The 22,219-nt window shown below is 48.0% G+C and overlaps 1 protein-coding gene across 6 annotated transcripts in view; it reads right to left on the bottom strand.

The window, feature by feature from the left end:
- Positions 1-22,219, bottom strand: part of GRIK4 (glutamate ionotropic receptor kainate type subunit 4) — a 477,471-nt gene that overhangs the window by 142,626 nt on the left and 312,626 nt on the right. For all 6 annotated transcript variants that reach the window (XM_057299274.2, XM_057299272.2, XM_063608842.1 and 3 more), the window contains 2 exons: positions 12,805-12,983; positions 8,003-8,056 (listed from right to left, as the gene is read on the bottom strand). In XM_057299274.2, coding sequence (XP_057155257.1) covers positions 8,003-8,056; positions 12,805-12,983 — 233 coding nt within the window. The remainder of the gene's footprint in view (positions 1-8,002; positions 8,057-12,804; positions 12,984-22,219) is intronic.

Genomic DNA, 22,219 nt, shown 5'->3' with positions numbered 1-22,219 from the left:
TTCCTGTGGGATCTAAAGAGATGACTTATCTTACTTGGCCAGCCCTTCTACCCCAAGAACTCCAGATGTTATGGAATGCTCCATTCACTCATACAATATTTATTGAGTGCCTACTATGCAGGAGGCCACTGGATCTATGGTGATGAACAAGAGTGATTTGATCTTGCTTTTATGAAGCTCAAAGTCTGGTGGAAAGGTTAGCGTAGAAAAATGGATTCCCACTTGAGATGAATGCTACAAAAACCAGAACACAGGGTGCCGGGAGAGTGTGTGGCAGCAGACTCAACCTTGCGGGGTGTCAGGGAAGACTTCCTTGAGGAAGTGACATTTAAGTAAGTCCTGAAAGATGAGTAGCGTCAACTCGCCAAAGCAAGGAGTGAAAGAGTGGGGCTGTGTGCATTCTCACTTCCTCCTGGAATCAATTATTTTTTCCCTCTCTGTCTGCCCTGGGTCCCCTTTCTGTAATAATTTTAGCAATTTCAAATTACTTATGGCTAATCTCTCTGATAAACCTTTGGAAAAATAAACATAGGCTCAGGTCTACTGACAATAAAACGAACCCAGGGGAGGAAAATTGGCTGCATATATCCATTCTACCAAAACAAGATAGAGACTGGGGCACGGAGGGGTTATTTCTGCAGGGCTCACTTGGACCTGACTATAGTTTGGGAATCTGAGGAGCTGTCGGGTGAACAGAAACTGCTTCCACGAGTCACACGAACTCCCCAACCTGGTGGGGCATTCTCCCCTCACTCCAGGGAACATCCCCAATTCCAAGGCATTGTGAACTGACATGCCCCAAACCACATATAGGATGAAACAGGTCCAAGGCTGAAAAGGCCCTTAGAGATCACCTAATACAACCTCACAATTTTTCAGATAAAAAACCGAAGCCCAGCAAGGTAAAATAGCTCACCCAGATACAGGCGGTAGAGTGAAGAGGGTCTCAACTTGCTCATCTCTAAAATAGGGATAAAACTGTGTCTCCTGCTAGAGTTGTCGTGAGGTTTAAATGGGAAAATAACTGTGAAGCACTTATTAGCACTTACTCACGTAAATATCAACTATTGATATTGCCATACACCCAGCTAGTTAGTAGTAGGACTGGAACTTGAAGCCATAGCTGCTTCACTGCTAGTCCAGGGCCTTGCCGTCTATAATAATGAGGCCTCCTGCTGATGTACTCCTTCTCCCTGTCTTCTAACATGGCATACCCAGCTCTCAGTCCCTTCTCTCTAGATTCCCCAAAAGAAAAACTCTGGGTGCCCACTGCCTCTGTTGACACCCCACAAATAGCATTCTACCCTCCAGCACAGCGGCGGTGCCGAGAGCAGAGAGCTCTGGCCCTGCCTGGGGCATGGCAATGAAATGGTGGCGCTGGAGTCCAGCTAGTCACACCACCTGCAATGCCGTAGCAGCTCAGTGGTCAGCAGACCACACAGCCTCCTGCTTCCAGTGCCCAATTATTTCCCATCTTTCATTGGCAGTCCCTGACTTTTGACCTTTACCCTTAAATCTCAACACTTCTCTCTGCTGAGATGGCAGCTCCTGCCATAGGCACAGGGCCCACCTATGCTCTCTGATAATAGATTAGGGTGATTTTATCTTTTCTGTTAGGCAGTGACTGCATATCTCTCTGGGTTCATTAGTAGCTGGATAATCCCTCCAGATTTATTAGCTCAAATTGAGCTTCCTCCTTCATCTCTTCTCTTACGGCATCAACCACCCTGCTGTCTCAACGGTAGACTGGTTGCCCAGAGGCCCTTAATTCTTTATGTCTTTTATTCAAACTTCCATCAGTCTTGCACAACAAAGGTTTCCCCCAACCAAACCCAGAGGCCGACTGGAAGACAGAGACTCCCTTGCAGAGTAAAGAGCGGAATAAGCACAGTGCATCTATAACCGCCCTATGCATGCCCTCCTCGGGTAAGAGAATACGGGAAGCTGACATCCTTATAACTAAGTGCTGATTTCCACTTTTAGGATCAGTTATCCTCTAAAAAGACAAGCCAGGGCTTGGGATTCTAGTTGGTTTTTTAGTATACATGAAATAGATGTGTGATGATGATTGATAATTTAATAATGTGGCAGAGATTGCTTTGTGATCATTAAACTCATTTCCTCTTCTCCCTGGGCACATGGCTAGACTACCTTTCCCAGCTTCCCTTACAAGTGAGTGTGGCCATGTGATGAATTCTAGCCAATGGAATTGTGAGCTGAAATAATACGTGTCACTTCCAGGCCTGACCCATAAACCCTCCCATGTATGATCTTCCATGTTGTTTTCCTAACACTGGTCTCTAAGAGGACACATTTATAAACTAGAAGAAGACTGGGGCCTTGAATAACCTTATGGAATGCTGCTCACCAGAAACACCCTTTTGGAACTTCAATTGAGTAAGAAATTTACTTCCATTGTGTGAAACGATGAGATCTGGGGGTTTATCTGTTATAGCAGCTAGCATTACCTACCAGGTACAGTGTTATCAGTTGCTAATTTTTAAATCTTACCAAGATTTTTAAAAGATGGATATTATTATTCACATTTTACATATGAGGACAGAGAACCTCCAAAGGTCCCAGCTCATAAGCTCCTGAACTGGAGATTTTTACCACTTCTGACTGATTGTAAGGATGCAATTTTTATTCATCAGCTACTTTCCCTCATTATAAAGCTTCTTAATCGCCAGGACTCTCAACTTCAGTCATGTGGTCTTGCTTCTTCCAATTTGCACACTTCAAATAGAAATAAAAAACACATCTGACTACTTGACACCCATCGAGATGGCTATTATTTTTAAAAATGAAAAATAGCAAGTATTGTCAAGGTTGCAGAGAAACCGGGACCTTTGTACATTGCTGACAGGAACGAAAAATGGTGTGGTCATTCTGGAAAATGTTTGGTGGTTTCTCAATAAATAAACGGATAATTACCACATGACCCAGCAATTCCACTCTTAGGCATATACACAAAAGGACTGAAAGCAGGGACTTGAACAGACATTTGCACACCCATGTTCATGCCAGCATTATTCACAAGAGCCAAAAGGTGGAGGCGACCCACGTGTCCATCGATGAATGAACGGATACACAAAATCTGGTGTGTGTGTGTCTACACACACATAGTATATTATTTGGCCTTAAAAAGGCAGGCAATTCTGACATATGAATGAACCCTAAAGACATGAATCTAAGTAAACAGAGCCAAACACAAAAGGACAAATATTATATGATTCCACTTACATGAAATACCTAGAGTAGTCATATCCATACAGAGAGAAATTAGAATGATGGTTGCCAGGGGCTGGGTGAAAAAAGGCATGGGGAGTTTGCCTCTAATGGGTAGAGTTTCATTCTGAAAAGGTGAAAAATGTTCTGGAGGTGGATGGTATTGATGGTTGCATAACAATGTGGATGTACTTCATGCCACTGAAAAGTGTACTTAAATATGGTTACAATGGCAAATGTTATGTCACATATATTTCACCACAATAATACAAAGCTTAAAAAAAAGAAATGCAATTTCTGACACATGCTACAACATGAATGAACCTAGAAAACATTATGCTGAGTGAAATAAACGACACAAAAGATAAATATTGTATAATTCCACTTCTATGAGGCAAACTCATTGAGAAGAAAATAACATGGAGGTTACCACAGGCCATGGGGACGGGGAATGGGGAGCTACTGATTAATGGGTACAGAGTTTCTGTTTGGCTGGATGAAGTTTTAGAAATATATAGTGGTGATGGTTGTACAACACTAAGAATATAATTAACGCCACTAAACTGCAAACAAAGGCAGGCAGGCAGGCAGATTGATTTCTGGATGAGGGCAGAAACTAGTTCCCTGTGTTGGCATGCTTTTATGACTCTGCACAGTAATTTTATTTCTCTTAATTTGCTCCTTAATCGGTCCAGTTCACTTTGGCCTGGACTCTTGACCCCTTGCCTCAGTCTACCTGCCAGGACTTACTTCCTCATAGTTGCTCTCTGCGTGCCCGACCTCTGGCCAAGTGCTGTCAATTTCCCTGTCAAGTTCTCACGATTTGGACCTCATAAGCTGACCCTCTGCCCCAGGGCTCCCACCTTAACCAGGTGCCATTGCCGTCTGTTGATCAGAGATGTGCTCTGAGGGGAATGATTCCTGACCCACTAGAACCAGAAGCAGGGGCATGATGCTGTTTCACTGATCAAGTCTCCAACATCAGTTCCGACCACCCAGATCTCATTTTGAAATAGGTAATACAAATAAAAGGCCCAGATGTCAGTTCACTGTTTCCTCTGACTGTGTGCCTTCATCTCCATACTTCCTGTCACTGACTTCCTCCTCTGTTCTGGAGAGGGGCTGTCCCTGTCTGCTGCTCTCTCCCCTCCTGCAGAAGTGTCTCTCTCCATTGCTTGACACCTCACTGTCACCCTGTCACTGAGCCCAGCTTCCCCTGCACCAGAGACCTGGCCCTTCCCTGGACTTGCCCAGCTTCTTCCAGCTCCGCCTGTGATGGCTGTGTGACCCCCGAGCAGCCTCCGCTCTCTCTGGCTCAGTTCCTCTTATTGCATCAGTCACCTCTGTCACCCAGGGCTCAGGGTTAGAACACTCACTCTTCTGCTGACTGGACCCTGACAGAGAGAGAAACTGTGTTTCTATAGGGTCAAATGAACTGATGGTTTAGAAGTTCGATTTGTGATGGATAATTTTGTCCCAATTCTTGTGATGGGTAATCAACTGACAGAATCCACAGCAGTCAACCTAATTCATTTATTACAGATGCCCTAAATCAATCACTTTTCTTTATGCCTGGATGGGAGTGAGGTATGGGCATTTGATCAATTACTCAGCAATTACCGACACAAATAAACCCTACAATGGCCAGTTCAGTCACACACAATAACCATACTACCTAGTCCTATTTCTTATCTGGAAATAAATAAAATGGCATTTTAGGAGTCACTTTCACAGGCCATGCATGGCTGGGGAGCAAAATAAGCATCTTCCATTCATTTTAGCCCATGGGAGGCATAAGCTGGACTTCTTAAAATAACACCTTCTCCTAAATAAACTCGTATTGTGAGTCCATTGCTATGTGCACATTATCTCCCGAGGCAGGTACTATTAGTGTCCACTTATAGAAGAGGTTCCCGGGGCTCAGAAAGGTTAAGTAACCTGCACAGGATCACACAGCCAGTAGCTAGTCAAACAAAAGTTTTGAGTCATGAGTACCTAATGCCAAGGTCCGTCCATGCCTTTCCCGTTCACCCTGCTTGTTCTCTAAAAGCTGATCTGAGGACCTACTGCATCACTGTAGCAGAATTCAGAGTGATGAGACACGGTGGAGATCCCCAAGGGATTCAGAGAAAGAAGAAATAAGAATGAAAACCCAGCTGGCATCTGTATTGGGGAGAAGGGACTGGAGAATGCAGAAGACAACTCATTACCCTCTGGATGAAGCCCCTCCCTCTATGGCCCAAAACACCAACTGGGCCAGATGCAGTGGCTCACACCTGTAATCCCAGCCTTTTTGGAAGCCAAGGCAGGCAGATCACCTGAAGTCAGGAGTTTGAGAGCAGCCTAGCCAATGTTGTGAAACCCCATCTCTGCTAAAAATACAAAAATTAGCGAGGCATGGTGGCGTGTGCCTGTAATCCCAGCTACTTGGGAGGCGGAGGCAGGAAAATGGCTTGAACCTGGGAGGCAGAGGTTGGAAGGTGAATCAAGATGGCACTACTGCACTTCAGCCTGGGTGACAGAGCGAGATTCTGTCTCAAAAAAAGCAAAAACAAAACACACACACACACACAAACAAAATAAAAAGCAAACAAACAAACAAACAAAACACCAACTGCAACTGGGCAGAAACAGTGGTCCTAAAAACAGTTTCTTTACTCCTATTAGAGGTTTGTCCCTTTTAGAAAGCCAACACACTCATGAGAAGCTTCTAGAATATTCTCTTACTGGCAGATTTTTGCAATGGCTCTGCTGTCGTTTTCTTGACTATTATTCAACCAGCATCATTTACATAGTTACTTTTCATCATGATTTCCTCTTGCAAACTTACAAACTGTTAATTCCATGAGTCCTGTTAATTCCCAAAGCTGATCTCATCCATGCCCACCCAAAAAGGAGAAAAGCTCTTTGAAAACTGAAAGCATCATAGAGCTATATATTTTTCTAAATATAATGCCTTAGAAACATATAGTACTTTGCTATTTAAAATACATTTTTACTTACAGAATTCCAGTTAATCCTCATAATAAACTTGTAAGGTTTTATGTTCCCATTTTTTTTTTTATTATACTTTAAGTTTTAGGGTACATGTGCACATTGCGCAGGTTAGTTACATATGTATACATGTGCCATGCTGGTGTGCTGCACCCACTAACTCGTCATCTAGCATTAGGTATATCTCCCAATGCTATCCCTCCCCCCTCCCCCCACCCCACCACAGTCCCCAGAGTGTGATATTCCCCTTCCTGTGTCCATGTGATCTCATTGTTCAATTCCCACCTATGAGTGAGAAAAGGACTATAAATCATGCTGCTATATGTTCCCATTTTTAAAATGAGAAAACTGTGGTTCAGAGAGTCACTGCGACTCAACCAAAGGCTCACAGTGAGCATAAGGCTGAGTCAGGACTTGACTCTGGGCCTCCTGACTTCACAGGCCAGTGCTTTTTCCACTAGATAATATCATCACCATCATTCTTATGATTTCTATGAATGGGAAATAGTGGTACACTGTGGAGGATGCTGTCTTAAAAACCTCTAAGCCAAGCAACTCCACCTCATTCCGGTTACTGTCCTGGGAACTCATATTCCAAATGAATGGCTTCCTTCCATCTGCTAAATCACCCCAGCGACACCTCGTTGCCCAGTTCCTTCCTCCTCTACTCATGTTGCCGGCCTAATTTAGGGAGCCTCTCTGGCAGGCTGGCACTGGCCTGCCTTTTCCCTCTCCTCCTTCTATTTCCCAGGCTCCCAAAATGGAACACAACTGTACTTTAATCTCTCTTTGCTCCTTTGCCAACTTGCCCGGGCTCCCCCAGATGCCTCCTTACTTTAAGCAAATGCTTTTGCTTTGCTCTGGGAGTAGTCTAATCCTTTTCTCCCTTTTTACATATCAATGCTCTAATTTATAGCAGCAGTGTTAGGTTAAAAAAAAAAAGGAAACAAGTTCATCTGTTTTATGTTTTGAGGGGCATGAGGGAGATTCTGGGGTGCTGGTAATGCTCTATTTCTGGAGCTGTGTGCTGCTTACACAGGTGTGCTTACTTGGAAAAAGTTTTCTTAAGCTACGCGCATATAATATGTGTGGCTTTCATCTATGTGCACGCTAGACTACAATGAAGATGCCCAACAATGGGACAGGTATTTGGATGGTGGTGGCAAACTAGGCACTTCTACTCAAGTTCAAGCGAAGGCTGAACGGCTTCCTGACAAGCCTGTTGTGGGAGTCCCTATACCAGAAGAAAGGTCACATTAAATTCCTCTAAGGTCTGTTTCAGCTCTGAGAACAAAGGCCTGTCAGATGCTACAGGGTTAACAATCCCACAGCAGCCCCTGGAAAGGACTGTTCATAGACACCGACAGCTGGAAAAGAACAAGGATCTCAGAGTCCAAGCCTGTCTCTCTGGGCTGTCATCTCCTAAACCTCACAGGACTTTTTAGGACACCTGATCCCTAAGTCCATGTAGAGACTAGACTGCAGGCCAGTAACTGGACCTACTGAGGAGGCTCGTCCATCACACTACAGCCCAGAATTCGCTTTATGTAGCTAGCGGCATTTGAATGGAGGCATTAGATTCCCCAAATCCTCATTCTCCTGTGGCTCAGAATTATTGGGATGAGAATTTCCAGGACGCCCTGCCTCTCTGGTTGGCTTCTGCTCCTCTGCTTCTATCTCCTGTACTCGTCATCCCCTGGGCTTTTTTCCCTTATAATCCATCAATCCTGACCACTGACAACACTCTCTTCCAAGGAGGTGAGCTGTGAGAACATCTTACCAGATTAGTGAAGATGTATGTGTAATAGGCTGACACCATCCCAAGTTCGGCTGCCTGCAAGGCGAAGAGAAGGAGATTAGAGAAGAAAACAAAAACTCACTTGAAGCAAATGAGCAGTAGGGGTTCCAAGTGTCTACCATTTGTCTGGCCCACTGCCCCTTGGCACCAGGCAGAACAGAACATCTTGATTAGTTCTTATGTTGCCCTTGATCTTAGAGGATGGAGCACAGAAATTCTGGTCTCAAGAGCGGGGTCTCTCCACCTCCGCCTGGCCCCCTACCCCTGCAGTGGCATGCGTAGTAGCTGGTGTTCTTGTACACAACATACTCCCATGGATATAGCCAGACATTACTGAAACCAAAATGACTTTTAGGGAAATGAAGCAAATAATAAAAAAGACTACAATAATGATCTCCACAGCTATTAACAATAACAATGGCTAACACTAACCCACTGTTTAGTATGTGTCAGGCACTCTCAAGCATTCTACATGGGATGACTCTATGAGGTTGGCGCTATTATTCCTCCCCAACCCCATTTTACAGCTGAGGAAACTGACACAACGAAAGGCTAAGTGACTTGCACAAGATCACATGTCTCATTAATGGAAAAGATAAAAGCAAATCCAGGCAGCCTAATTTCAGTGCTTTTATCCAAACTCTATACTCCCCCTTCAGGACTGTTACATTGATGGAACCACAAACACAACTCTCTTTGGGGCCCTGGCATAGATAAGAGAGTCCGTAGGTTGTAGCAATGCAAATGAACTCCACTCTGTCAGAGTGCAGGGCAGACTCATAAGGGTATTCTTGAATCTGCAGTGACGTCGGAAACAAGTGACTCATTTGCAAACTTGGGTCCTTTATTTGTCGTAAGGAATCAGTTGCCTGTGGCATGCCTCACCCTTGATCACAGCGCATCAGTGTGGCATCACTCCACAGTTGAGAACTGCTACATCAGGAGAGTCTCCCTTTTGTCTGATCTTTGTACCCATCATAAATACCCCTAGCCAACCTTCCCCGTCAGTGTGCCTGGCTTTGAGTGTGACAGGTGCTATAGAAACTGACACGTAGATCAGGAAAATAATGAGCCCCGTTCTCTCTGGGGACCCTCATCCCTCCTGACAGTCGGCTAGATTTTCATAATGTATCCTGCAGCCCTGGGCCACTGGGAGACCCGTTTTGTCATGACTATTGAGGTGGATGGAGGAGAAACCAGACCAAGGATGATTACATTTTTCCTCTTACATAGTGTTCATCTCCCAAGGAACTCAAATAATTTTGTGAGCTTCTTTTTTTGTTTGTTTGTTTTTTCTTTGAGTCAGAGTCTCACTCTGTCACCCAGGCTGGAGTGCATTGGCGCGATCATAGCTCACTGCAACCTCCGCCTCCTGGGTTCAAGTGATTCTCCTGCCTCAGGCTGCCAGGTAGCTGAAATTACAGGCACCCACCACCACACCTGGCTAATTTTTGTATTTTTAGTAGAGATGGGATTTTGCCATATTGGCCAGGCTGGTCTTGAACTCTTGACCTCAAGTGATCTGCCTGCCTTGGCCTCCCAAAGTGCTGGGATTACAGGCGTGAGGCACCGCGCCTGTAATCTTATAGGATTCTTATAGGAACCCTTGCAGGCTCCCTGAGGAGCAGGTTGAGGGTAACTCTATCATGGTTGTTCCAATGGGAAGCTGGAGGGCAAATGCTCAGTGACTGGGGCAGGAGTCTCAGGGCACAAGGGAGCTCAAAGCCTCTTTGGTGAGGCTCCTTCTTCCTCCAGGCCAAGCTATATTTCCTCCTTCACTTTCAAGAGGATGATGTGGCAAGATGACCAACCCATCCTACACCCCACTGCACACACACAATCACACTGTCCAAGTAAGAGTGCTGCTGCATCTCACCCCTGCCTAGACGGATGCGACCCACAGAGCGAGCCCGCTGCTTACAGCGACGGGCTGGGGGCAGAGGGTCCGGGCGGGGTCACAGTGGGGAGCTAAAACCCGCTTTGTGAAATCTGCTGTCCTAGAGATAAAAGACAAGAGATCCTTGGTTTTTAAGGCCTGATTTCTGGGTAAACATGGAGTTCGTTGCTGGAACAGCCGCTCAATAAAATCAGGGATTACTCTGCAAATCCTCCTGAAATCAAGAGATGGCAGAGTGTTGCCAAGCTCCAGGGGCTGGACTCCCACGTGCACACTGAGTCTCCCAGAGGCCCTGTGTGCTCCCTGCCCACTCTGCTTCCCATCCTTGCTGAGGCCCTGAGAGGCCCTGTTGTGCCCTCCTGGAGGGAAGAGTACGGAGCCCCAGGGAAGCATGAGGACAGAGGCCAGGCCTGATGGAACGCCTGCCTGCCTGGGCCATTGGTAAGGCAAATGGGCAAAGGGAACAGGCTTTCCTGAAGCCTTGCTGCTCATTGATCAGTGTGGCTCCAATGTCACAGGAGTTGGGGCTGACAGGTGAGCTCAGGAAAGACAGCCCTGAGGCATCGAGCAGAACCGTTTGCTAATAATGATCACTACACTACAGGCAGAGCTTCCTTCAAAAGCATGGCCACACACACACACACACACACACACCTATAAAGTGTTTTTAATTAACATACCCAGTATTGGCAAGGGTGCTATAAGACACCTATATGCTGCTGGCGAAAGTGTAAACTGTTACAGCCTTTCTAAAATGCAATCTGGCAAATCATATCAGAATCCTTAAAAGCATGCATACCTTTAACTCAGTAATTCCACTTCTAGAAATGTATGCTGGGGAAATATTCATGAATGTGTATAAAGATTTATGTACAAAGATGTGCACCTCAGCATTATTTATTGTAGCAAAAGATTTGAAACAACCTGTATCTCCAACAATAAAGTGATGGTTAAATAAATTATGGGACATCTGTATGATAGGAAATGAGGCAGCCATTAAAATATTTCTAGAAAAATGTTTAATGACATGGGGAAAATGCATGGCATAGAATTAAGTGTGGACAAAAAGCGCTTACAGAAAAGTTTGTGCAGTATGACAATAATTTGGGGGAAAAATGTGTCTGTAAAGCAGAAAAAAACAGACATCAAAATTTAACAGCGGTTAAATAGCTCTGGGTGATAGGATTGTGAATAATTTTTAGTTTCTTCTATGTGCTTTCTGTTCTATATGTTCCAAAATTTCAACAATGAACTAGTAATGCTGTTCGAATAAAAAAAAATAATAGTGCAACATCAGATGCTGGGAGCTATGGAGGGCACGAGGCTGGCCCCCAGAGGCTTCTACCTGGGGGCTGTTCAGGCGGGCTCCAGCTACCACAGGGGGACCTGTGTATTCTGAGCTACCTTCCACAAGGGTGATGGAGGGACATCTATCTACTAAGCTGAAGCTCTCACTTCCTGCTCCCAGCCTTCCCTAAAGAGGGCCCCTCTCCTCTCGTGAAACTTGGTGGAGCTTTTCTACCCTTAATGACTTCATTGATCATGGCTCTAGGCATAAGAGAAGACAGAGGAAAAGGAAGAAAAGAGAAAAATGCTGTGTTTCCGTGTGTGTGTGTGTGTGTGTGTGTCAGAGAGAAAGACAGAGAGAGAAAGAAAGAGAGAGATAATGTGAGTTGGGTATACGCACACAGACAGACATGGCTTTGGAGCTCTGGAAGATTACTATAGCAACGGGCTGAAGGGACAGCCCTCAGTACTGAGAGAACTCATTCAAATCTCTTATTAACTCTGAGTCAAAAACGAGCTGAGGAGGGGCAGCTGGGAGGGAGGGAGGGAAGGAGGGGAGACAATCATCTGAGTGTCTGCGGGCTCCTCACAGCTTGGCAGAGGTTAACGAGGAGCCTCGCTCCCCCAGTGGAAGACGGCAGGTTGTGCTTAAACGTGCAATTAAAATGGCATTAGGAGAGGCCAGTGCGCCTGGAGAGGTTGGGGGAGCCGCCAAGGAGCCTGGAAACGGGGCCCGTTCTCTCCGAAGTTCATGCCCAGCCCAGCCACCAGCCCAGGAACTGGCGTCAGGTGACTCCGATGCTACCCAGCTATTTCCAGCAGTTTGTCCTGTGTGGGGCCCCTAGGCTCCCGACGTCTCTCTCTCTTGGATCAGCCTCACTCACAGAGTTCTGGTTTCCAGTGTGCATGTTCTGACTCAGGGGCCGGCACTGCCCCTCCAACTCCAGGAGCTTAGGAGACACTACCTGATTTGCAGATAAGAGAGGGTTGTGCAGGCTCAGCCCTGCTCCACTCAGGGCTGGGCCTTGGACACATCTGTTCATCTCCCAGAGTCTCAGTTCCTTCTTCTGTGAGGGAAGACATTATACCTACCTCGCGTCATTGCTGAGAGCTCTACGCTGGGAGATCGACTACACAGAAGTGCTGTGTAACTGTTGTGCACCGTGTCAGGACTAAAGACAGAGCTGGCATTCAGCAGTACACACTGGTGTGACAGTCCTGTTGTTAAACTACGGAAACATTTCTATACCATTTGGCAAACGGCCTCTGCCCAAGCCCCTTGGGTGCCCCACCCTAGCCCCTCCTAGGAACCCGCAGACCTCTCCACAGAGCCCTTAGCAGGGTCTAAGTTTGGTAGCATCTAGGTGTCTCCGTTGCCTACTGCCCTGCTGCCCCAGTGCTGAAAACGACATCACCCTCACCCTGCTTTCTTCTTTCATTTTTCGGGAACCGCTCATTGAAAACAGAAGCACAGAGAGAGGTTTGTAAGAGTTCAGGTCCAGCCCGGGGCTCCGTCAGCCTCAGCTCAGGAGGACCCTCAAGGCAAGGAGGGGGGAGGGTGGAGCTCAGCAGGGGGTGGGGGAGAGAGGGAGGCTCCCACCTTCAGGAGGATGGTGTGGGACATGGAGGCGTTGGCGTGGATGATGATGGTGGCGGTCTTGTCGTCCCGGATCTCCTTGAGGAGCGGGGTGGGGTCCCGGGTGTCATCCAGCATGCGGACGGACAGCGTGTCCTTGGAGATAAGGAATTGCCGGAGCAGCTTCTCTAGGTTTAAAAGGCCTGGAGGGGAGAGAGGATGAAGCCCCTGAGGGTCCACAGAGCTGCCTCTAGAGACACCTGGGCAGAAGCAGGAAGGCAGGGAGATGTGGGCTGGAAGTGGGGTGGGGGGGTCTGGCCCCATTGACAGCATTAAGGAGACAGATCATAACCTGAGCAGGTTTCTCAGCCTCTTTGGGCTTCAATGATCCCATCTAAAATAAAAGAACACTTCTGAGTCCATCACCTCCCCTGACTCCCTCGAGAATGTTCTTTTACAGTAGAGACGGAAGCTCCCTTGGGTGGAATAAGAGAATACCCCCTCCTCCCCACCACCCTCAAAAGCCGGATAGGATGCACAGAGACCAAGACCTGGGTTCAGAGACCACCAGGCCTGAGTCTGCTTCCCTAATTCATGGACTTCTCCATGTGGCCAGTTGTCTTGGCCTCAGTTTCCTCAATTGAGAAGTTAGAATTATCACAGCAGCCAGCACTCAGGTCCAAGGCAAGGATTACTAGAGGCCACGTGTGAAGGGCTCAGGCCCAAGCCTCGGACACGGTAAACCCTCATAAATGTTACACTGGGCTCTGTAAGAGCCTTTGTTTTCATTTTGGAGGTGGAGGAGCAATTCCCTTAAGATCCCAAGGCCCAGAAAACAGATCTAGCAAAACGCTTTGAACTCCTCAGAGCCTCGTGGCTGCATTAAGACAAAGTATTATGATGATCATAAGGGAACAGGCTTTGAACTGCACTCCAGCAGGCAAGAATCTGGGCCCAGAACAAAACAGAAAAAAGGGACTGTGCACCAAGGACCTACCCCTGCCCTCCCTCACTCCCTCCTCTCCCACCCACCAGCTATTTGATGCCTAGGGCCCTGGTGGGAGGAGGGGTTCCAGAATGATGTCACTGAGACATGAGGGTCTTATTTCTGCCTTGTCTTTGGAAAGGCATGCCAGCCAGGAGAGGGTATGTGTGTATGGGGTGGGGGAGGGAAATGTGGGGGGTGGGGGTGATGTGGGGGTGCAGGAGGCAGAGTGTGGTCTCAATTCCCATGGAAAAAGACATCACGTAGGCGTTTGCTCCCAAAAGCAATGATAAGGGCAACATTTATCAAATGCTTATTGTGTTCCAGTTAATGTGCGAAACATTTTACATGGCTTATCTCATGTAAGTCCTCACGACAATCCCATAAAGTATTATAATCCCCAGCACAGAGGAGAATCGGAGGTAGGAAGGACGAGTAACTGGCCTCACACACTGGGATGGCGAGGGAAGGGTTGGCTTTCTAACCAGTCCAAGGCCCCGTGCTGCTGGTTTCTGTACTGGCTGATGGGATATTCAACTCGGGGATGGCTTGACTACAACCCCGGAAGACTTTCCTGCATAGGTTACTCACCGCCCAGGCCAAAAAGGAGGGAGAGCCTCCCATCCACCTCCTCGCGTTGCAGATTGGTGACATGACTTACTCAGCAAACAGAGACACGGGGACACAGCTGGGACCAGAATTCTGATCTCAGTTTTCTGATTTCTATCCAACCCTCTTTCCATGAGACCAGGCTGCCTCTGAGGACAAACTCAGCTGGAGGCAGTGGGCACAGTGCCTGGGAAGGTCCAGAGACACGCGTCTCAGGGCTTAGGAGAGGGAAGCTGATGCTGGTTGTGTGTCTGTGCTTTTTTTTTTTTTCTTCACAGGAAGGAGAGGGTAGTGGAGTTGGAGCCCAAGGGACTGGCCTGATAGAGACAGGAGCTCTGGGAAGGTGCTGCCAACCCGTCTTCCTGTCACCTGTTTTGAGAAGGCTTTCTAGGGAGCTGGAGGCTGTGGCAGGTCGGGAAGAAGCCCTGGGAAGGCCTGTTATTTATTAAGATGCTTCAGAAACAGCCCAGCTGTGCAAACCACAACGCTGGCCTTTCCTCTCTTCCCTGACAGGGTTTCGATGGAGACTTGTAAAGACTCTCTGCCGCCGCCATCTGTGCCCCTCACAGCCCCTCACCATTGGCCCCCACAACAGTGGCACTGATGTTGCCGGGTTACTCCCTGCCAATCCTGATCCCGAAGCTCTGGATTCAAGCTCAGGGTCAGCCCTCCTTGGCTAAGTGACCTTGAGAAGTTGTCTAACCTCTTCAAAGCTCCATTCTTCATCTGTAGAATGGGCAAAGGAGGATGAGAACTCACTGTGATCATATGAGAAAGGCCGCCGGGAAGTGGGATGTACGGTCTCCATGTTTCTCCTGTATTTACCCATCCCCAGAAGTGCTCCAAGGGCAGGCGCGGCAAGGCAGATGAAGAGTCAGGCAAGGACACATCTGTTCAACCAACACTCTCTGGCATGTCCTGAGTGCCAGGCATTGTGCAGACAGGACACCAGGCAGAGAAGACGGGTCACATACAGTCCCTGCCCTCAGGAGTTTAGGGTCCCGGCACTCGCAGCTAAGTTGATGATGAAGTTCAAATCACATCCCCGTTTTGTTTGGCAGCCTGAATTTAAACTTTTTTTTTAGGGGGCAGCCTCATTTTGTCCTATATGTAAAGTGGAGAGAGTATTTACCGCCTCTTCCTCAGAGATGATGTGAAAAGCTAACTCCTACCTGGACAAAGGTCTGGGTGTCTGATCCAAAAGACATTCTTAACAAGGAGGTGGAGGGAGGCCACGGAGCTGGTGCATCTGGAGTCTCAGCTATCTCCTGGGCAGGCTGTGGGTGAGGGCGCCCCACAGCTGGAGAGGTGAACAAGCAAGGGGTGGCAAAGGCAACCTCCCCAGGTCCTAGAATGGAGCATGAAGAATATTTGGAGCCTGACTGGGAAAGAGGCCAAATCCCCTGGGATTCTTCAGACAGGCAATGAAATTCAGTGGGACGAGACAGGGAAGGCTGGGAGATGACAGCAGGGTTATGCATAGCATGGTGCTGCCTGGCAGAGGCCGCCGGGGATGCTTTATTCCTTTGCAAATGGCAGGTGCACGAAACTCCCAGGGAAAGAGAGCCCCCCAGATGTCAGATAAACTGGGGACCTATTCCAATCAATTCCCAGCCTGCTACCCCTTGGAGAGTTCTGCTGTCCTTTAAACAAAGAACAGCATCATTCCCCATCCCATATAACATGCTCTGTGTGCTGAGACGCGGGGTGGGGACAGGAGAGAGGAGGCGGCGGCGAGTCCTCTGGGAGGTCCGCATCCCGCCCAGAATTGCCTATCAGTCAGTTGTTCCATTTCCCAACCTGGACACACCTGGCTCAGCACAAAGAACCCAGTCTGGGGACATGAGTGCCAACCCCAGCAATGCCAGGCAGGTTACTATGGTAACAGCCCCACCCCTCTGTGCCTCAGTTTCCTTTTCTGTGGAATAAGGGGAGTGACTACATTACAGGGTCATTAAGAAGATGGCAACTACAAGGGGCTTAACAAACCTTGTTTCCCACTCACCCCCCAACTACCCTTTGCCCCATCTCCTCCCTGAAACTTTCTCTCCATTCTCCAGCCTCCACCCTCTTCTCACGTCTCCCACCTCTTACAGGATTATCCAACCCGCCAAAGATAGCCTTGATTTTAAACCATAGAAAGTATTTGAGAGCACGTATATGCGTAAGTATGTGTATGTGCATAGATGTGTGTGTATATATTTGTAATATACAGCATGTGCATAAATGGTTTCAGCGTTAGGTAGGGAGCCCATTTCAGACTTCCCTGCATATCCCCAGTGCAGGCAGGGTGCATGGTGCTTGCTGGATTGGACTGATGTAGAGACTGTGGGGGAAGAAAGTAACTAAATCCTAACAAGTCAGGGGAGCAGCAGTGCCAGGCAGGAACCGTCGCCATGTCACTTGAGGAGCAGCTGACTTGGGTGCCTGGCCAGAGGGAGAGAAGGAAGGGCTGTCACGAGGCAGGCTAGCTCTTAGCAGCTTCAAGGACTAAACCCAGGAGTCATGAGGGAGTGGAAGTCACAGGGAGACAGACTCCAGCTCAATGTAAGGAATAACTCTTCCTTTATGATGCAGTGGGCTGCCCATGAGGTAGTGAGTTCCCCATCACTGGAGGTAGTCAAGGAAAGACCAAAGCCCCTCTTGAGGATCACTATAGAGGGAATTAAACCAGTGGATGGAAAGTCGAACTAGTAAAACGTTGATGTCTTTCCAGCCCAGAGATCCTCTAATTTTATGAATCAGAAGAGGATACTTTTTAATTCTAGGCAGTGGAAGAAATTTACATTAGGAAAAGTGTGGTTTAGTTACATTGAGAGTATTAAGAGTTTTCAGGGCAGTTTGGCATTTTCGAATTGTCATTCTCCTCACCTTTATCTGTTTAATGGAACTAAGGGATTCACCAAAGGCAGCTGCCATCACAGGGGTTAAAAGCTGCTCTCTTCCCCACACCCCATCCACTTCCACCCCCGCCCTCCTCTCCTTCCAGACCATGGCCCAGCAGCAGGCCTGCCTGCCTGCCTGCCAAGTCTAAGGCTGAGAGGGGCCTAGGGAACCTATTAGCCTTGCTCAGGATGCAGCGGGACGGATCGATGAGAGAGTCGGCAGGCAGGCTGTTCTGGGAGGAAGAAGGGAGGCTGGCTTCTGGAACTGGAAGGCAGGGGCCAAGAGGGGTAGGAGGAGGATGTCGAGGTAGGGAAAGGCACAGCCAGGGGTGGACACAGCCGCAGGACAAGGACACCAAGACCTAAGCGATGGGTCTGCAGGGGACACAGAGGACCCTTGTATCAAAAAATATTATAAAAATAAACACCTCTTTCAACAAGCTTCCTTCCCTCTTTACTGGCTGGAGTAGTGCCTTGGTCCTGGACCAGCACTTTTTAACCTTGTGGGAAGCAGTTCATATAAGATTGATCTTTGCGGATTGTGGTGAGGATTTAATGAGATAGTATGAATTCAATATGGCACATAGTGTCCTAAACCTAAACCTTCCCCTTCCCCCTGCCAGGTGCCCATGCCTCAGGGTGTGCGGTTGTCGGACCTGTTCCATGGAGCGAACCCTCACCAGAGGGACAAGATGAGGGTCCAAGGTGTCCCCAGGTGGGGAAGGGGCACAGAACAAGTTCAAGTTCTGGAATGATGTATTTTACCTGCATCCCAAATTTGTCCCATCCCGCACCTAAGCTTTGCTCCAGGAACAGGCAGGGAAGGCCAGCAGGGCAAGAGGAGAGGGAGAGAGGAGCCAGCTGAGGCTTCTTGCTCACAGGTGGACCGTAGGTGGCCGTGTTTGGCCATCGAGGCTGTCCCTTCTACAATGGCAAGAATGGGTGTCGGAAGACCCCGGCCTCTGTGTTCCCATCAGCCTCCTGATTTCAGGATGTGTTTCCAGCTTGGGCCTCAGCTACTGGGACCTGGTAGACATCCCTGCTCTGAGAATAACCTTCAGTGTTTCCTAAATTCCTTCACATACACAACTGATTTCATCCTCCTGACTGCCCTGGGAGATGGGTATTATTATCCCTGAGTCAAGACAGAATTGCTGGGGCGGGAGAAATTCAGTGACTGAGATCATATGGTCAGAGGTCCCGGGACAGGCCAGGATCCAAACCCAGGTTATCTGATTCCACATTCTGGTCTCTGATACATGGGATGGTCTCGGTCCTCCCATACTGTAGGAAAGATGGTCCCTCACTTCTCTGTCTTCTTTAGGAAAGCTGGGAGAGAAGGTAGCAGGAATCATGTGACCTTGAAGATGGAGATAATCTCTCTTTTCTTCTGCATATAATGAGAATGTTGATAGAGCCCATCTTATACGGTTATCATGAGTTATACGGTTTAAATAAGAGAATCTAAAATTTAAATGAGATAATATAAAAACCCTTAGCATGGTGTTGGGCACGTAGTAAGTGCTCTGTAATGGGAGGACTGTGACCTTCCTGGTATCAGCACAGAGCTGCATGGTTAATTTTTTATCATTATGAGCAAAAGGCCTCCCACAGGGCCTCCGGGGGACAGCACAGGGAAGGCCCACTACCGTCCTGGTTACTCTTCCAGGGCCTTGGGTATCACTGCCTACTCCCCATCCTCCACCCCCACTGCCACAAGCAGAGTTGCAGAATAAAATAACAGTAATTAAATGTGGTATCGTGTTCTGGGCCCAGTTACTTTCCCATCCAATTACCTCAATAGACATTATTATCATCTTGTTACATGGCAGGAAACTAAGGCTCAGAGAGGCAGATTGACCTGCTCCGTGTCACACAGCTCCCAAGTGGTGGTGCAGCTTGGCTGACTCTGGTATCCTGCCGTTCTCTTTGACAGCACATCCTCCCCAAGGGCAGGGACTGCCTCGAGATCCAAGTCTGCTCCTCTCCAGTAGCCTGGGCCACGTTTGGTGATCACAGGCTGGTAGGAGGACAGAGCCCGACCTCAGCTGACTCTTGCTCCCAGGTCTGGCCTTGCCTCATTTGAAAGAGATCAGAGTAAGGGAGGAAAGGAAAACTCATGTGTGCCGAGCATTTCCTCGGTGTGGACACTGTGTTACTCACTCTCCAGGTGTCATCTATTGAATCCCCTCAGCCATCCCGGGAGCGAGGTTTCACTGTTTATACATGAGACAACAGAGGTAGAGGGTAAAGTCACTTTTCCAAGATCTCACAGGTAGAAAATAAGTAGCAGAAGATGTGGGGACACAGGCCATGTAACCACAAAAAGGACATTAAAATATTCAGAAAGAGGCCAGGCGAGGTGGTTCATGCCTGTAACCCCAGCACTTTGGGAGGCTGAGGTGGGCGGATGACCTAAGGTGAGCAGTTTGAGACCAGCCTGGCCAACATGGTGAAACCCTGTCTCTACTAAAAATACAAAAAGTTAGCTGAGCATGGTGGCTCACATCTGTAATCCCAGCTACTCGGGAGGCTGAGGCAGGAGAATCGCTTGAACCCAGGAAGCAGAGGTTGCAGTGAGCAGAGATCACACCATTGCACTTCAGCCTGGGCAACAGAGCAAGACTCCGTCTCAAAAACAAACAAACAAACAAAAACAAGCAAACAAAAAACTCAGAAAGAAATATAAAAGCAAGCATTAAAAAAATAATAATAATAAAATAAGGCCAGGCACAGTGGCTCATAGCTGTAATCCCAGCACTTCGGGAGGCCAAGGCAGGCAGATCACCTGAGGTCAGGGGTTCGAGACCAGCCTGGCCAACATGGTGAAACCTGTCTCTACAAAAAAATTAAAAAATTAGCCAGGCATGGTGGTGCATGCCTATAATCCCAGCTACTTGGGAGACTGAGGCAGAAGAATCACTTGAACCCGAGAGATGAAGGTTGCAGTGAGCTGAGATTGCGCCACTGCACTCCAGCCTGGCCAACAGAGTGAGACCCTGTCAAAAAAAAAAAAAAAAAAGAAAAAAAGAAAAAAAAAGAAGGAAAAAAATAAGATTTGAGACATGTAGGAAGATAGCAGGGAAATACACAGCATGTTATACCTGTGGCTTCGGGCCCAGCCTGAGGTCAACAGGTAGATCCGCGGCAGGGCTGGGTGATCTGACCAACAGGCCCTGGGCACCCACAGTGGTGAGCCCCAACTCTCCTTGGAAGCCCCCCAGTAGCCAACTCCCTCAGGCTCTGTGAGCTCTGACCAGGAGGACCACACCTGGGCTGCTCACCACATCTCCTCCCCCAGCCTCATCAGAAACAGGCACTTGCAAATGTTCTTTTTTTCCCATTAAAGAAAAATAATGTAATATACAATATCTCTCTACTTGGTCCAAAACCTGCTTATTAAAAATCTACTTTTGGGAAGGAAGAGAGTAAGTGGCATGATTCTCCATGGAATTATCTCCGTTATGCCTAATTTTGATGGCTGGAAAATAGAATTAGATTCTGCTCCTAATTCTACTCACAGTATCTCTCGGCCCTGCATTAATAAGGAAGATGGAAGAGTGTCTCCTTCAGAGCTCTGAGCTGCATTTCCCTTCGGTCCCTCATTTTCTCATCCCTTGATTAGATTTTTAATCCTCTGTGCCCTTGAACTTCTGCTCTGCTCCACCTTCCCTGCTCTGGCCCTGGAGGGTGGGGACTGGAGTCCCTCAGCAGCCTCAGCAGGTGAGTTCCAGCAGCTCTGTGTTGTGTGCCTGCCAAGTCCGCTGGGATGTGGGCCGTCCCCTACTGCACCTGGACAGGCACATCTGCTCCAGAACCTTGTCTGTGCTTAGCTGTCCTGCACCCCTGCTCGAGGGAACAAGGGCACATGTTGTTCAGAGAGATCTCTGCCCTTCCCTGAACACTGCACCTGCCAGGCAGAGCCCGCCCTCGAACCACTGCTCCAGGGCTGTTTGTGCAGACCATGATGGTGGAAGGGGGTCATGGAGAGGGAAGAGCCAGCTTGAAGATCAGAGGACTAAGATAAAGTCTTAGCTTTGCCACGTACCAGCTGTGCGACCTGGCGTCCCTTAATACCTCCAAGACACTGTTTTCTCAGCTCTGGAATGACCGGGGAGGAGGGAGGTAAAATGGAGAAATGTTAAGTGAAAGTGCTTTGCCATCTGCACGGAACTGTTTGAATGTCAAGGAATGTCATAATTCTAATGGGAAGAGCCCTGGGCTGGGAGGCAACAGTATTAGCATAGTGCTTAGTGTGTAGTAGATGCTTAGCAAACATCTGAGCAACCTGTTTCCCAAAAGCCCAGCAAGAGCTGAAGCAGAGGAAACAAGTCTCAGCCTAAAAGCAAGCCAGACTGTGACTAGACACAAAAAGAACTTCCTGTCAGGTTGGTGAGATATTGTACCAGCATTGAGGAAGACTGCAGGACCATCTTTGCCTGGAGACATTTGCGGATACCCTCTGTCTCTTAACAACCCCGCTGTGTACACAGGGTACACCAGTTCAGTCCTGCCAAAATGGGCGTGTGGCAGTCAGTTCTAGGGGAGAATCCTTGAGCCTGTTACACCATTCGATGGTCCAAGGGCACCACAGGAGGAAAACCACCCAGTGGAATGCAGAGCTTCCCACTGTGTTCCTTGAAGTGGGAGCATCCTTCAGGCTGTAAGATCAGCATTCTTTTTCGGCTCATGGTCAAACTTATTTGAAAGAAAATGAAGCAAATACATGTTTTGGCCACAGGACATCTGAGTGTGTCCATGCTAATGTGTACCGTCAACTTCCTCCACTAGGAGGAAATAGAATGAAGGGTTATCCAAACATTATTTTTTTGCCATAAAACTCCTGGTCCACAAAACACGTATCATCAAAGCCGAGCTGTCCTGTAGAACTTTCCTCCATGATGGGAATGTTCCACACTTGTGCTGTCCAACACAGCAGCCACCAGCCACGTGGCTACTG

Source organism: Pan paniscus, chromosome 9, assembly GCF_029289425.2.
Source record: "Pan paniscus chromosome 9, NHGRI_mPanPan1-v2.0_pri, whole genome shotgun sequence".
NCBI classification, from domain to species: Eukaryota; Metazoa; Chordata; class Mammalia; order Primates; family Hominidae; genus Pan; species Pan paniscus.
Note: the sequence above shows the minus strand (reverse complement) of the source record. Positions and strands in the feature narration are given on the sequence as shown.